The sequence below is a fragment of the Haliotis cracherodii genome, unplaced genomic scaffold (genome assembly GCF_022045235.1).
Source record: "Haliotis cracherodii isolate W230 unplaced genomic scaffold, xgHalCrac1.p SCAF_4, whole genome shotgun sequence".
In the NCBI taxonomy this organism is placed as follows: domain Eukaryota; kingdom Metazoa; phylum Mollusca; class Gastropoda; order Lepetellida; family Haliotidae; genus Haliotis; species Haliotis cracherodii.
The window spans coordinates 15,786,670-15,803,689 of record NW_027266297.1 but is presented as its reverse complement, the minus strand read 5'-3'; the positions used below and the strand labels follow the sequence as shown (position 1 = coordinate 15,803,689).

At 40.8% G+C, this 17,020-nt stretch overlaps 1 protein-coding gene across 4 annotated transcripts in view; it reads left to right on the top strand.

The window, feature by feature from the left end:
• LOC139478379 (alpha-N-acetylglucosaminidase-like) overlaps nucleotides 1-17,020 on the top strand; it is a 33,980-nt gene that overhangs the window by 658 nt on the left and 16,302 nt on the right. For 2 of the 4 annotated variants that reach the window (XM_071260813.1, XM_071260815.1), the window contains exons 1-10: nucleotides 5,514-5,578; nucleotides 5,688-5,758; nucleotides 6,539-6,700; nucleotides 8,205-8,270; nucleotides 9,898-9,961; nucleotides 10,918-10,988; nucleotides 11,664-11,738; nucleotides 13,799-13,880; nucleotides 15,362-15,511; nucleotides 16,145-16,287. In XM_071260813.1, the coding sequence (XP_071116914.1) occupies nucleotides 5,516-5,578; nucleotides 5,688-5,758; nucleotides 6,539-6,700; nucleotides 8,205-8,270; nucleotides 9,898-9,961; nucleotides 10,918-10,988; nucleotides 11,664-11,738; nucleotides 13,799-13,880; nucleotides 15,362-15,511; nucleotides 16,145-16,287 (947 nt within the window). In that variant the 5' untranslated portion in view covers nucleotides 5,514-5,515. Of the gene's footprint in view, nucleotides 1-1,897; nucleotides 1,944-2,819; nucleotides 2,978-3,821; nucleotides 4,007-5,050; nucleotides 5,199-5,285; nucleotides 5,351-5,513; nucleotides 5,579-5,687; nucleotides 5,759-6,538; nucleotides 6,701-8,204; nucleotides 8,271-9,897; nucleotides 9,962-10,917; nucleotides 10,989-11,663; nucleotides 11,739-13,798; nucleotides 13,881-15,361; nucleotides 15,512-16,144; nucleotides 16,288-17,020 lie in introns of those variants that run through there. The other 2 variants (XM_071260816.1, XM_071260814.1) reach the window with 2 other exon arrangements.

Here is a 17,020-nt window from a genome sequence, read left to right as displayed (position 1 = left end):
TAAAATATATGGATAACAACTTCTTTATTACAATTAGGAGTGACACTTCAGTCTAGGTTCAAACACTACCTGTTATCAATGGTTAAAATGGTTAAAATGCATATCTGCAGGTATGAGGTATGTTAATACAGCTGAGTACATGAAGATGTACACAAAAGGGGTGGTATAAGGGAAACATCTTAACAGGCAAAGCCAGTAGTATAAACAAAAGGATTATGACAGATTGGGGTCTTTGAGATGATGGTACGCAGGAGGAATGTAAAAGCATCAAAGTAACATCAAAAGACTCAAACCATGAATCTACCGTGATCGAGGCTATCCTGTTTCCTGTGTTTCATCCTGTTAACACGCTGTCCTAAATGATAAATGTTTGTATTATTTGAACATATGACAAATGGGTATAACAGCCTTTCCTGCTTGTAGAGCAATTTTCGTCAAGCCTTAGACAACTTTAACATGTTTAACACAGAAGAAAACATTGCCTTAAGATATTCATAATAAGTTTTGTTTTGTTTGTTTATTTGTTGTTTAACTCATCAATATTCCATGTATTCCAGTTATTCCAGTAAATAATCGAGTCTGGACCAGACAATCCAGTGATTGAAAACATTGAGCATCGATCCACGCAATTGGTATACGATGACATGCATCAACCAAGTCAGCGAGTCTGACACCCGATTCTGTTAGTCGCGACAAGCATGGTCGCCTTTTACGGCAAGCATGGGTTGCTGAAGACCTATTCTACCCCGGCCTCATAATAAGTGACAGACTTAATAGTTTTCCCACATACATTCTTCTGTATGAGAGATTACCCTACCATTCCTGAATATAATTATTATTTTTTTTATCTAGATTAAGCTCTAAACCCAAATTTGCACATCAGATGAAATGCAATATAACTGCCTCTGAAGGTCAACCTTACGATTGAAACCTTAAGCTGTAGATCCAGTGGACATGCCTGGTTAGGACTAGGCTCAGGGGGCTACGGGTGGCCCAGTCGTCTAAGGCGCCACGATTCGTTGTGCAGAGTTGCTTCCCTTGGGCGAGCCAGAAACCTATGATTGTGGGTCGAATCCTGGTTCGCCCTGATTATGTTTCTGGGTTTGTCAGCACCATACCCGTGCTCATGGGTTTCACCAAGGTGGTAAACATCTGAGCCCTGCATTACTTCGGGCTTTCCTCCCACATTAAGCTGACAGTGACACACTGTTAAAAGTGGCATTTAACCCAACTCACTCACTAGAACTGGACTCAACCAACCTGGACTCCTCATAGAGGTGACTAAGTGGATTGAGTGATCAGGCCTGGTGACTTGGTTGATTGCATGTCGTCATGCCCTGAACCCTGAAGATCCGGTGTAGAATAGGTCTTCAGCAACCCATGCATGCCGTAAAAGGCGACTAAGCTTGTCATATGAGGTGACTAACGAAATCGGGTGGTCAACCTCGCTGTCTTGGTTGTTGCATGTCATCATATCCCAGTTTTGTGGATCGATGCTCATGATGTTAATCACTGAATTGTCTGTTCCAGACTCGATTATTTACAGACCTCCATCATATTGCTGGAATATTGCTAAGTGCGTCGTTAACAAACAAACATCATACCCAGATGTCTTGGGACGTTGCTCATAATATCAGTTACTGGTCTGATAAGACTTATTTATAGACTGTGGTCATACAGTTAGAATATTGGAGTGTTAACAAACAAACAAACAAGTTATTCACCACTGGGTCAACAGTGTCTCTGAACAGACATCTGGATAAGAATGACTTAGCTCAGATTATTCAAATGCAATCATGGCAGCTGGTAAATATTTGCGTTTGGACCAGGCAAACCAGTTGTTGATAATAATGTTCTTTAAATATCATCAGTTAATATTTGTGCTCCTTTGTTGCAGGTCCTGATTTTGGGTGTCATCTGTGTTCAGCTTTCTTGTGGGAGAGGTAAATATCACCAATCTTATTCTACTTGCTAGTGTTGTGTCATCATTTTGGCAGGGCATTGTCTCCATGTGTTCATGCCATGTATATAGACAACGTTTCATTCGATACATTGGTAAAATATTTTAAAAGGTTAATTACTATTAAATATTATTATATGAAAACTGTTAACACAGTGAATTTTTTTCCCATATGCCTCCATACTAAATTGTGAATTTGGAGTGGTTTTTAATAAGGGTGTGCAGTATTACCAGTAAATCAGTAAACTGAGGTTCATTCTTTCCACGATATGTATCAGAATATGATTTTTAATGCTCAGTAAACTGGATGATTTTAAATAGCAATTTTTATCATGCGTTTAATTTTTTCACTTGCCCAATATCCCGGAGTGTACATCCATGCATATTTATTGAATGAGTAATTATCATATTGTACCAGCATCTTGTTTTGTTCCATTTATGAACTTCAATTCATATCCTAGTGTTTCAAATTGCGGCTGAATTCAAAATTTAGAATTATACAACATATTGTGATACGTATCACAATATGGCCTTGTGCATCATAAAATATTATAAAACACTTTAAACCTCCAATACCTGCATTCATCAGTATTCAGTTATATCAAGTTGTGTCACCTGCATTGATTTACAGCAGTATATGGGGCAGTGGGGTAGCCTAGAGGTTAAAGAATGTGCTCATCATGCCGAAGGCAGGGTTCGATCCCCCACATGGGTACAATATGTGAAGCCCATTTCTGGTGTCCCCCGCCGTGAAATTGTTAACAGCGGCTTATAATCACACTCACTCTTTCACTCACTTTATCGGTATTTATCAAGACCAATTTTTTCCTGTGAAACAAAGTTGTTCAATGTTCTTCAGAGTTCTCTACCCTGAATCATATACGGAGCAAGACGCCATCTGATGTCCAGTCAACGGCTGCAGCCGACCTCATCAAGCGGGTCATCGGGGTCAGGGCCTCGGATTTCCTGGTCTCGGTGGACCCCAGTATTGGACCCAAGAACAGGGACACATTCAAGGTAGGTAACTCCAGCATACCAGAAGACCTCATTTGTCTGATGTTATTCCAGATAACTTGCTTTTATTACAATTGAAAATTTAATGTTTTCTTTAAGGAGGTTGACAAATGTGGGTAATGATGTATGTCTTTTGTGTATTATTCTCAGATATATACTGAACAAGAAAAGTAAGGATCATGAATATTCTGGGAGATATTCTTATTAAAGGACTGCATGGTCAGCTTGGAGTCTGTGTCTGAGTGGGGTATTCATGTTAATTTGGGTGGCACGGGTGTCCTAGTAGTCTAAGGCGCCACGATTCATTGTGCAGAGTTGCGTCCCTTGGACACGCCAGAAACCTATGATTGTGCGTTCGAATCCCGGTTCGCCCTGATTAACTCTCTAGGTTTGTCAGCACCATACCCGTGCGCGTGGGTTTCACCGAAGTGGTAAACGTCTGAAACCTGCATCACTTCAGGCTTTCCTCCCATACTAAGCTGACAAGCCATGATATAACTGGAATACTGTTAAAAGCGGCGTTAAACCCAACTCGCTCACTCACTAGAACTAGACTCAACCAACCTGGACTCCTCATAGAGGTGACTAAAAGGATTGAGTGATCAGGCCTGGTGACTTGGTTGATTGCATGTCGTCATACCCAGAACCCGTGAAGATCCGGGTAGAGAATCAATCACTCACTCACTTATTAAATTGTGTGGTCAGTCGTTACTACAGAAAAATATCCCAAAAAATATTCAGGATCCCTAACATTTTCTGTTAAGTATACATGTTATAAATTGTTGTAGTAAACTAGCCTCTGTCATAATCAGATGGTTCCTTGTATGTTAAGCTTGAATTCTTACAGTTGGTGTCGAGTGGCGCCAAGCTGTCCATCACGGGGACCAGTGGTGTGGCGGCCGCCATGGGCTTCTACTACTACCTCAAGTACTACTGTGGGGGGCAGTTCACCTGGGCAGGACAACAGGTCGCCCTGCCAACAGTACTGCCAGTTATTGCATCTCCTGGAAAAGTGGTCACATCAAATGATCAGTGAGTAGCAAGAATAGAACTTTCAACATTAATTACCACCTATTTTTCCTTCATTTTTTTGTTTTCTCTCAAAACTTGTGGTTTGTGCTAAAAAAATATTAAAATATACCCTTCAAAACAGTTGTCATTGTTCAGTGTCTTTAGGTGAGAACAAAGGGTCCATTGGATAAGAAATAATTAATATATCTAGTTCTGACCAGTAGTTAATTTTAAAAAAAATTGACGTCATTTCAATAGCAACAAAGCCACACACGGTTTCGAGTGCCATGAAAGCTATCAATAGTATTTATGAAACTATTCATTCAGGATCAGCGTTAAAGTTTAATTTGGTTGAACATTCTTGATTTTAAGGATGAGCACATCTGTGTATTTTCCTAGTAACAGTGGTAATTTGGGTTACTTGTGGTTCATGTATCGCTGATCATTTATATGGCACTGGTTTGATTCTCTACACTGCTAGCCTGAACTCGTTTATAACAGTTTTCTCAGCTTGTAATGTTAATATATGGACTGTTATGAGCTGTGTGAGTATGGTATTACGCCGATTTTAGCAACATCACATTGGGGGACCTGAAATGGGCTTCACACATTGTTCCCATGTGGGGAATTGAACCTAGGTCTTCGGCACGATGAGCAAACACTTTAACCTCTAGGCTACCCTACGCCCCTATTATAAGCTGAGTTATGCAGAAAGCTGTTTTGCTTCAGTTGTACATCCTGACATTATTGATCCTGCTTTCAACATTGTTCTAAACCCTAAATTTAGTCTGATCCAGGGTTAATAACTTACATTTTGCCTTAGCTGTAATATTGGATTAAACTTCAATCAATCACTCTCTCCATGTTCTGATGAAAGAGACTTTCGCTCAGAGACCTTGAACCAAACAAGCATGAGCTGCATTGATTTTGTAGTTTCATAGATCATTTTTGATGGGCTATTCTGTGGCCGTTGCAAGGTCCGAGTATTCATGGAGAGTTAAAAACATCCAATCCTCCAGGGATTGAGGAGACATCTGTATGTCTGACATCCTGCTTCAAATACAGGTTTCGGTACTACCAAAACGTCTGCACTGTCAGCTACTCCTTTGCCTGGTGGGATTGGGCCAGATGGGAGAGAGAGATAGACTGGATGGCCATGCAGGGCATCAACCTGCCCTTGGCCTTCACAGGACAGGAGGCCATCTTCCAGAGGGTAAGTAGACTGGATGGCCTTGCAGGGCATCAACCTGCCCTTGGCCTTCACAGGACAGGAGGCCATCTTTTAGAGGGTAAGTAGACTGGATGGCCTTGCAGGGCATCAACCTGCCCTTGGCCTTCACAGGACAGGAGGCCATCTTCCAGAGGGTAAGTAGACTGGATGGCCTTGTAGGGCATCAACTTACCAATGACCTTTACAGGACAGGAGGCCATCTTCTAGAGGGTAAGTAGACTGGATGGCCTTGCAGGGCATCAACCTGCCCTTGGCATTCACAGGACAGGAGGCCATCTCCCAGAGGGTAAGTAGACTGGATGGCCTTGCAGGGCATCGACCTGCCATTGGCCTTCACAGGACAGGAGGCCATCTTCCAGAGGGTAGGTAGACTGGTTGGCCTTGCAGGACATCTACTAGCTTCTCATTCTGATTTTGTTTAAGTGAATGGTTCTTGTACTGTTTCAGTGAATGCATCTCTTGTTGTTTCAGGTGTACATGGCTATGGGCTTCACTGATAAAGACCTTGAGTCACACTTTGGTGGAGCAGCCTTTCTAGCATGGTAAGACAAGATTAGACTAGTCAGAACTTTAGCATCATGTTTTTAATCATAGTTCATACACTGTACTTAATAAGTGGCTATTCATCAAAAGCACACCTGTAAGTAATATGATAAATCTGTGTATGGTTTTCTTAGAAGTGATGTCTTCAGAATGCTCATTTTATCCAGCTGGAACTAATGTTTAAAAGGTAACTTTGCAGTTTAAATGTTGGAAAAATAATTCCCCAATAGACTTTTAATATCTCCACTGTGAAATGATGAACATTAAGAGAAAGGGCACTCCTAACCTGGTCGTCAGCTGTATGTTGTCATATCAGATTATTCTAGGAATAGATTCCTTTCAGTATATCAAAAGATGTCGCAGTGCTAAGATAGTCAAGAACTGGCCTGAATGATTCCTCTCATTATCAATGACGCTATAGGGTAAAAACATTGTCCTCGTTCGGAGTTGTATTACATAACTATACACAACTTTTTCTATAAGCTTGAGTGCACCAGTGATTGTGGATGACTTTGTGATAAAAATAGTTTTTGCTCACAGAAAATTCTTTTTGAACATAATGTGTAGACAAAATACTTCTTCTCTAGATGCTAAAAAAATGTATTTAGCAGACAAATACCACTTCAGCGCTCTTCTTGCACAATATTTTAAGAATTGATGTAATGAAAGGTAAATCCACCACATTGTTGAAAAAAGAAACCCTAAATCTAATTTTGTGCCTTATAGGAATTGTCTACCTTCAAGTCACAATGAAAGTGGTTAAACTCTATATTTCCTAGGGCTAGAATGGGTAATATACATGGTTGGGGAGGCCCATTGCCCCAAACCTGGATGGATGCTCAGCTGATACTCCAACACCAGATAGTGACCAGGATGAGGTCGCTTGGTATCACTCCAGTCCTGCCTGGGTTTGCAGGGCATGTTCCTGCTGCCATTACAAGGTAGGTGGCGTTGGTGTCCCAACTCTGCTCAGCATAGTAGATTTGCTCAAAGAATCCTTGGTTTGTCATGTATGAATGTTCAGTCATGTTCAGATCCATCTTCCCGAGGCAAGGGAGTTAACTGACAATAAAAGTCCACAGTTTCGACCTTTGCTGAACTTGGCTGGAATTCTGGAGTTACATTTTGGCTGGACTAACAAGTCTTTGCTTAGTCCAATCAAGATCAGTAGAATCGACGTCAGGTTCGTAAACTGCCGTGCAGATTTCGGTCAAATGCAGGATTTACTAGGCATGTGTACCGTCAACTTTGCGTCAACATAAATATTTTTCAAATCTTTTCATGTTTACCATCAAGGTGCTTTGATACAAGGATACAGTGATCTTGGCAGGAGTGTCGATAGTTAAATTTGCCATAAGCTTGATCCATGGTCTGTCACGAGTTTCACCAAAGTGATAATGTGTATGACTTGCTTCACACTGGACTTTCCTCCAGTATTTAGCTGACATGACACGATGTAGTTAACATACTGATAGCGGTATAAGCCCTCACTCAGTACCAGGTGATAATTGATTCAGCCATTGTGTAGTTTTAATGTGGCAGCTTTTATGAGGTAGATGGTTACTCTCACATAATTATGGCAGCCATTTTCATGATAATGAGGTGGGTGGGTCCCCTCAAGTAAGTATAGTCATGAAGCAGCTGGAGTGTCGCTCTCCCTGCAACCATTGTAAAATGTGACTGACATTGGTGTTTTAGTTGTTACATTGAAATTTGGCTTCAGTAAAAGAATAAGTATTTATATATATTTTGATTAATTGTTATTTATCTGTTTGAATATTTTTGAGCATTTTGGAGTTGGGGGGATGTACCATGTTTTATTGCTCGCAGCAGAGCACAACTGTGATGCTGAAATTTAAATGAAAACTAATAACAATTATGAATATGTACTCCAAACTACTGTACATCTCTGATGGGGGAAGGGAATAGTCAGACATTTAAGTAAGGATAAGAATTTATGGATGAACAACTTCTTGATTACAATTAAAGCGACGTTTCGGTGTAGGTTCTAACACCGTTATCAAGCAAGGTGTTAGAACCTGCACCAAAACATCGCTCTTAATTGTAATAAAGAAGTTGTTCATCCATAAATTTCTTATCCTTACTTAGTACTCCAACTCCTAAATGCCTATCAAAGAAGTCAGAATTTGGAATTGAAAAATTGAGTGTGTTGATATTTTCATTTTAAAAACAACAATTGTTTCAAAGTCAGCCCATCTTGCCTCAGGCAGGGTCATCCACATCTTTTCGAATAAACTTTTAATTCTTCAAAGAATTAGAAAGTAATGAGCCTCAAAATGTCACAATAGAATTTACAAGAACATGCTCAGTTTGTGGCTGAGTATATTACAGTATTTTAGTCATGACTTACTTTCTTTTTGTTCTACTTTACTCTGATTTATTGAAAAGTGAGGATGTCTTCAGTTCAGTGTGACATATTTTCAGGGTGTTCCCCCAAGCTAATGTCACGAGACTTGGTGGATGGTCCAACTTCCATCAAAACTATTCAGAGTAAGTAATAAAATGTTGGTATGTGCTGGTGGCAGTTGTACTGATGGTGATACCCACAATGACTCCAGGTCCAGAGCTCCCGATTGGCTGAATACTTAGGGTGACTCCAGGGCAGAATGGGTTAGAGCTCCTGATTGGCTGAATACTTTGGCTTGACACAAGGGCAGTAATGGGTTAGAGCTCCTGATTGGCTGAATACTTCGGGTTGACACAAGGGCAGTAATGGGTTAGAGCTCCTGATTGGCTGAATACTTTGGGTTGATTCCAGACTCCGGCAACATTACACCACTGCCAGAGACTAATTTGCATATCACATGACCAGACTTTTCACTTGTTTTATAAACAAACATTTATGGAAGATTTTGCCTTTTGGATATTGTTTTACATAATTATATAAAGATGCTGTTACAACTGCGACAGTGAGGGGCAGAACAATATACCTTTATACATGAAAGTGACTGTATCACTAGTTCTCCACAAAGCTTTAATCCCGTACAACCAATGTAAACATAGCTAGATAAGTATGCAAATGGAATAGTTTTTCATGTCTTAGGATATTTTCCCAATGACAGTTAACTATTTCATAACATAATTATGTTCATCTAAATGTGTAGACTCTTGAAAAACAAAACAGATGTTAAACATATGTAATGTGTTGAATGATCTGTAGCAAAGGTACTGGGCCGGCTACAAGGAACTCTGGGTAGCAGAGTGGTTTGATTTCAGGGCAGGATGCATCAGAGCTCCTGATTGCTTGAATATTTATGGAAAGAAGAACCTGATATGATAAATAGGTTGTGCAGAGTTGTGTCCCTTAGGCATGCCAGAATCCTATGATCAAGGTTTTGAATCCCTCAGTTGCCCTGCTTTTTGCTTATGTATCAAGGTTTGTCAACATCATACCCATAAATGTTGGTTTCATCATGGTAATAAATGTTTCACTAAAACCTGCATCCCTTCAGGCTTTCTTCCTACATTAAGCTGTCATGCTGTGATATACCTTGGACCCGTGAAGGTCCGGTGTAGAATAGGTCTTCAGCAACCCATGCGTGCCGTAAATGGCAACTATGCGTTGTAAGAGATGACCAATGGGATCAAATGGTCAGGCTCACTGACTTGGTTGATGCATGTCATCGTATCCCAATTGCGTGGATCGATGCTCATGATGTCAATCACTGGATTGTCTGGTCCAGACTTGATTATTTACAGAGAACCATTATATAGCTTGAATATTGCTGAGTGCAGCTTTAGACAACAAACAAGCAAACAAAAGATGATATAACCAGTAACTGATATACTTTTGAACCAGCATTAAACCAGACTCACTCACTCACTCTCATATTTCTTAGATATGTTTATGTCATATTTATCCAGGTTAAAGTTGGCCTTCAGCAACCCATGCTTGTTGTAAGGGGTGATCGGGTGGTCAGGCTCACAAACTTGGTTGAAACATGTCATCATATCACAAATCGTACACGCAAGACTATGCTCATGATGTCAATCACTGGATTTTCTGATCAAAAATAGATTAATTACAGACCACCGTCTTATAGCTGTAATATTATGTATGGTGTTAAACAACAAACAAACAAACAAATAAATTCATATTTCTCTATATGATTTTCAGAACCTATCTGCTGGATTTCAGTGACCCGTTGTTTTCAAAGATAGGTGGCAGCTTCATCAAAGCAGTATGTACCTGTTTCTATCAACTCTTATTATATTTAGTTTCATATTTAACTTAATATATTTAAATTTCACATTCATATGGATTAATATACCTTTAGCAAGACATGTTTGTTTAGGCAAGACCACAAAATGTTATGGTTTTTTTAAAGAGCCTATCTTGTATAGAATAAGAAGCAGTAAAATGTCCGAGTTTGTGTAATCAAACTTATATTTTGAGAGGTCTTAGGAAGAATCAGCCCTGATCCAAAATGTGTTTATTAGCAATCTCATTAAAATCAGATCTTTGTTCTTGTTACTGCTTAACAAAGATGTGAGACCATCCCATTATGGGTCATGTTAGGTCGACCTTTCATCTGACCAATCAGAGCATTACTTATCAGATCATGAAAGTGACAGTTAGATTGTGATTTTTAATCGTGCAACCTCGAAAAACACACACAGGGTATTCCGAACGACAGTTATGGGCTTTATGTCTGTATTCATACAATCAAGACCATCTATTAGCCATTCCAGATGTTCTTTTGTTCAGTTTTTAATTTTTTTTAATCGGGTAAATGTCAAAATATGTTTCGAAACGTAGTCGCCAGTTTCGATTTAGCTGCCTTCTGATTGACTATTGTTGACTTTTTGTTAGTCATTCCATTGGTCGGTCAAAGTTCGGGAAAGGTAGTTCTGATGTGACCCATACTGGGATGTCCTCAGACCATCAGATCTGATGCAATTGGTTAATAAGTTGCTTTTTCCACTTGGTATATGACCAAGGAACAAAAAGCTCCACTTCTCAGCCTTTTTAACATGATTAAATGAATACAAAGTTGAAACTGTATGGTCAGAGTTACTTGGATGTATTCATTGCATCCTGGTAGTTGCAGTTGGCCTTTCCCAAATTTAGGACAAATTTTATCATGATAAAGTTTAGAGCAGATGACCGTGATGAATAAACCTACTTTTTTCTCAGATGGAATATGAATTTGGTGTTGACCACATCTACAATGCTGACACCTTCAATGAAATGACCCCACGATCAAAGTAAGTATGTCCAGAAGGCCTTCATTATTGTCTTTCCAAGGGATGGCTAAGATAGGGAATGGAAATGGTACAGTTATACACTCCCCCTTGATATGTGCATTAATCTTGAAAGCGACATTACCCCTATTTCACCCACTAACCTAGTCTTAGGTATTCCAGCCATCGGGGCCACGGATGGCTCAGTTTTCTAAGGTGCCGCGATTCGCTGTGCAGAGTTGTGTCCCTTGGTTACGCCAGAAACCTATGATTGTGGGTTCGAATCCCGGTTTGCCAGGTTAACATTTGCCGGTTATGTTTCTAGGTTTGTCAGTGCTTTTGGGTTTTACCAAAGTGGTAAACGTCTAAGACCAGCATCACTTTGGGCTTTCCTACCACATTAAGCTGACACGCGGTGATATAACTGGAATACTGTTAAAAGTGGCGTTTTCAGAGGCCAGATTTACCCTGGTTATAATTCTTGTGTTGTCAGCACCATACCCACGCCATGGGTTTTACTTTGTATTTTACAATGTTGATAAACATTATGTGTTTTCAGGTTTGCTGGTGTTATTTTGTATTCGATGCCCAAGTGTTTATGTATTTTATGATGAATTTTTTCTGGTATTATATGCTCATACCACTCACAAATTTGAAAAACATGTAGTTTATCTCCTAAACGTAACCTTCTTTCCTCAGTGATCCAGCATACTTGGCTGCAGCCGCTAAAGGAGTCTACAATGGGCTGTTGGCAGGTGACACACAGGCTATCTGGTGAGAGGGTATCGCTGTTCCTACACTGGCATTACCTTCAGACAGTCACCAAATATAATGGTGTCCTGTTCTCTAAGATGCCACTATTCTCTGTGCAGAGTTGTGTCCCTTAGGTGTGCCAGGAACCTATGATGGTGGGCTCAAACCCAAATGTTTAACCAAGGTTCAAGCTGACACGCCATGATGTAGCCGAAATAATGTTCAAAGCGGGGTCACCCGCTCACTCATTGAAAGAAATTGTTGTGTTGAGTTTAACATATATTATGTTTTGGAATACACTTTCTCAGTTAGGTACACCTAATCACCAGCACAGTCAGAGACCTAACCCTCTCAGCCATGAAGGCTTACATAAAAATGGAAATTCGATAACTGGTAGTGATAACTGGACATCTAATAATTCTCGGGTTGGCAAACCAAATGTTGTGTCTTTGTTTTGAAACATGTTCAGTTCTTGCCCAGCTGAAAGAGATTAAATCATCAATGTCTGTTGAAGATGTCAAGAATTTAGTCAACGTTGTTTTGACGACAGCATATTCTAACATTGTTCTTTATTTTGTTGGTGTGGTGTGTTTACTGTACAGGACATTTGACACATTGGTGCAGTATTTCTAGATTGCTTTTCTTTTTGCCATCAGTATAGTTATGATAAATAATATATCATTAAAAATTAGAAATGCAGATATATGTATATATATGCCAGAATACAGAGTTCATTTCAGTACCCGACTATGGTGACTTTTACACAAATTCCTTTGTGACGCAAAAATAAATATCACTGAGCCTGAAAGACGCAACATAATATCCAAATATGTTTTGATTGGCTGGTTCAGTGACTAGGCCCAATTAGTTTTAAGATTGTATTCTTTTGTCTCATATCAACTTCAGTGTCTTATATGGAAACAGCAGAATATGATTATTTACATTCACGGAAGAAGTATCCTGACATGGCAATAATAAGCCCCGATTTTTCAGTAGGACTATGTCTGTCCCATGACAGTTCTTGTTCATTGTGAGTGACTTGTAATTACTTACTTAAAGCATGTAGCCAGGACTGTGTGTTTACTTGAAGCATGTAGCCAGGACTGTGTGTTTACCTGTAGCCTGTAGCCAGGACTGTGTGTTTGCTTGAAACCTGTAGCCAGGACTGTGTGTTTACTTGAAGCCTTTAGCTAGGACTGTGTGTTTACTTGAAGCCTGTAGCCAGCACTGTGTGTTTACTTGAAGCCAATAGCCAGGACTGAGTGTTTACATGAAGCCTGTAGCCAGCACTGTTTGTTTACTTGAAGCCTGTAGCCAGGACTGAGTTTTTACTTGAAGCCTGTAGCCAGGACTGTGTGTTTACTTGAAGCATGTAGCCAGGACTGTGTGTTTACTTGAAGCCTGTAGCCAGCACTGTTTGTTTACTTGAAGCATGTAGCCAGGACTGAGTGTTTACTTGAAGCATGTAGCCAGGACTGTGTGTTTACTTGAAGCCTGTAGCCAGCACTGTGTTTACCTGAAGCATGTAGCCAGCACTGAGTGTGTTTACCTGAAGCATGTAGCCAGGACTGTGTGTGTTTACCTGAAGCATGTAGCCAGGACTGTGTGTTTACTTGAAGCATGTAGCCAGCACTGTTTGTTAACTTGAAGCATGTACCCAGGACTGTGTGTTTACTTGAAGCCTGTAGCCAGCACTGAGTGTGTTTACCTGAAGCATGTAGCCAGGACTGTGTGTTTACTGGAAGCATGTAGCCAGGACTGTGTGTTTACTTGAAGCATGTAGCCAGGACTGTGTGTTTACTGGAAGCATGTAGCCAGGACTGTGTGTTTACTTGAAGCATGTAGCCAGGACTGTGTGTTTACTTGAAGCATGTAGCCAGGACTGTGTGTTTACTTGAAGCCTGTAGCCAGCACTGTTTGTTTACTTGAAGCCTGTAGCCAGCACTGTGTGTTTACTTGAAGCCTGTAGCCAGGACTGTGTGTTTACTAAAAGTATGTAGCCAGGACTGTTTGTTTACTTGAAGCCTGTAGCCAGCACTGTTTGTTTACTTGAAGCCTGCAGCCAGGACTGTGTGTTTCAGGCTGATGCAGGGCTGGCTGTTCATGGAACAGGGGTTCTGGAAGCCTCCCCAGATCAAGGCCCTCCTCACCGGAGTACCACAGGTAGAAAGAGGATTCTTTTGAATGTGAAATACATAGGAAGTGTTTACTGCAAAGTTTGAAGTTTGAAGCATTGAAGGTAGATTACAGCCCTTTGATATGAGATATGTGTGTACAGTCGGGATTTATTTTTTTACCTCTGACATTGTAAGAACTAGTCAAAATTTCGTCAACAAACCATAACAAGATTGATCACCTTTCAAGCCTCAGATATTTACAGGCTTCCAATATATAGAGGACCGTTTCCGTGGTCTAGTGGTAGAGCATCCACCCGGAGAGCGGAAGGTCCGGGGTTCAATCCCCGGGCGCTTCATACCAAAAGACGTTAAAAGATGGAACTTGTTGTTACCCTGTCTGGCGCTCGGCATTAAGGGGCCAAAACAAGGACTGTCTGAGTGGGGTATTAATGTTAAACTGCGGCATGGTATCTCACTGGGCTAGCACTATAAATCGGCATCATAAACCAGACTAGGACAAGCAGCCACACACACAAACGTGCATGCACGTCGCTATATAAATGCAATAATCTTGGACGCGACGTTAAACCCAATTTCACCTCACCTCACCTCACCAATATACCCCAGACCAGACTGGAGTCATCGCTCTGTGCTGTTAATGGATGAATGTTCAGAAATGTTCAGATCAGCCTCGGGGCACAGGCGGCCATGCAGTCTAACTCATATGCATTCATTTAGATTTGCCAGCATCATGGGAAGATGAATGTTGATGGTTCAAACCCCTGTCCTGTTGTTACCCTGCCTGGCACTCGGCATTAAGGGGCTAAATCAAGCCAGTATGTGTCTGATAAGGGTATTCATGTTAAACTACGGCATGTGAGTCGGCTAGCACTAAATAACTGGGAGAAGTCCTGACTGGTTCAAGCCGCCACACAGACATATGCATGCATGTTGTTACATGCGTGTAATAAACTTGAATGTGACCATAAACCCCATTTCACCCACCTCACCTGATTATGATCAGTGATCTGTTTGGGTTTCACTTACATAGTACATGTCTCCAACCTCCTTCCAATGTTAGCTCACACACATAAGTGACTTTCTTTTAGTGGGATTTAACGAAACTTGCTCACTCCACTCATCTGTCTCAGCCAAGAGTCATATACATTTTCAAAAGTCTTCTTGAATATGTTGACATATGTCTTCGAAACCGGTTGCCCCGATTTAAAAAAGTATCGCCTTGCGATACCAACATGAGCTCTTTTACCAGTGAGCTAAAATTCACTGAAGAACTGGACTTTGAGCTAGTCCTGCACTGTCTAAATAGATTCTATTTGAAAGCCATAATGCATCAAATGTTGCTGTCATTTGTCCAACTCTTGTCAAGCCCGATGTACTGACTTAACATGATTAAGCTATCCCGATGTGGCAGTTCCTGACTATTGGTTCATACACATCACAGTTGTTAGTGCAGGATTTCTTCTCAAAGACCAAGAACAAATTTACACTCGCCATGTTTCTTTGTAGGGCAAGATGATCATCCTTGATCTCATATCGGAGTTATACCCCATCTACGCCCGCACCGAGTCCTACTACGGCCAGCCATTCATCTGGTGCATGCTGCACAACTTCGGGGGCACCATGGAGCTGTATGGAGCCCTGGACAAGGTCAACGTGGTCAGTACAGCGCCATCTACTGGACACCACCGGTGTTTGGTTGACATAAAGCACGAAATGAGACATATGCTATCTCAGTCAATCAATCAATCAATCTTTATTCATCGTACTTATGAGGCCAAAGGCCTATAGTACATTGTCTAGGGCGTGTTACAAATTCTCAGTCAATGCTTACTTTATCAAAAATATTTCTCCAATGGTGGTCTTTAATTTGTCCTTCAGATGATTCTTCTTGTGAAAAGTGACTACCTGCTTGAGAACCAGTTGTTTTATTTTTTAGGGCTAATTTTGTTTATATAAGTTTAATCATTTTTTTTTTTTTCAGGGTGAAATATGTTTTGATCCTATTGAAAACATGACAAATTAGCAGTAGATGCATGAATGTATAATTCTCAAAGGGGAAACAGGCTGGCCAGTGGTATAAGCCACTTTCCCCTGTGAGTTACTTCCCCTAGTTGCTAGCATCTCCACATCATGGTTTTGAATCCCAGCATTGCCGAAAAATTGTCCTTATTTTTAACGTAGGCTTTAGTCTAAAGCTTCAATGATAATAGCAGGTATTAAATAGTAAAATGTTCATTACAGTCCGTAAAGCAACCAGGGCCATATGACAGTAAATACGTTTATTTGCAGGGTCCATCCGCGGGCCGCTCTTTCCCGAACACCACCATGGTGGGCACAGGTCTCACCCCAGAGGGCATCAACCAAAACGAGGTCATGTACGAGTTCATGAATGAACAGGCGTGGAGACCTGGACCGGTTGACCTGCTTGATTGGTGGGTTCCAACTTGCTGGAATTTCAACATTTCATTTCTGCCTCTAGTGTCATACATACATTGACCTGTGATTCTGTGCAAAAGAGACCCGTGAAGATCCGGGGTAGAATAGGTCTTCAGCAACCCATGCTTGCCATAAGAGGCCAATAATGGGATCGGGTGGTCAGGCTCGCTGACTTGGTTGATTCATGTCATCATATCCCAATTGCGTGGGTCGATGCTCATGATGTCAATCAATGGATTGTCTGGTCCAGACTTGATTATTTACAGACCGCAGTCATATAGCTGGAATATTGCTGAATGTGGCGTTAAACAAACAAACAAACAAACAAACAAACTGTGTAGAAGAGGATCTCCAGTAGGTTTTGCTTGTTGTAAGAACAGTCTGAACTGTTGACAGGTGACATTGTGTGACCTTGCTGATAATATGTCATTGTGCCCAGAGAGAGAGAGAGAGATTCTTTATTTCCTCCAGAAGTTAATCCAGAAGATTATACATAATTAATCAAACGTATTCACACAAACTCATATTACCTGTACATATATACAATACAAGACCGTAGCACCAGTGTCATGCCATTCACACGGTACAAAAGGTATTGCATTTATATAGCGACGTGCATGCACGTGTGTGTGTGTGTGGCTGCTTGTAATAGTCTGGACTGATGCCGATTTATAGTGCTAGCTCACTGAGATCCCATGCCGCAGTTTAACATGAATACCCCACTCAGAC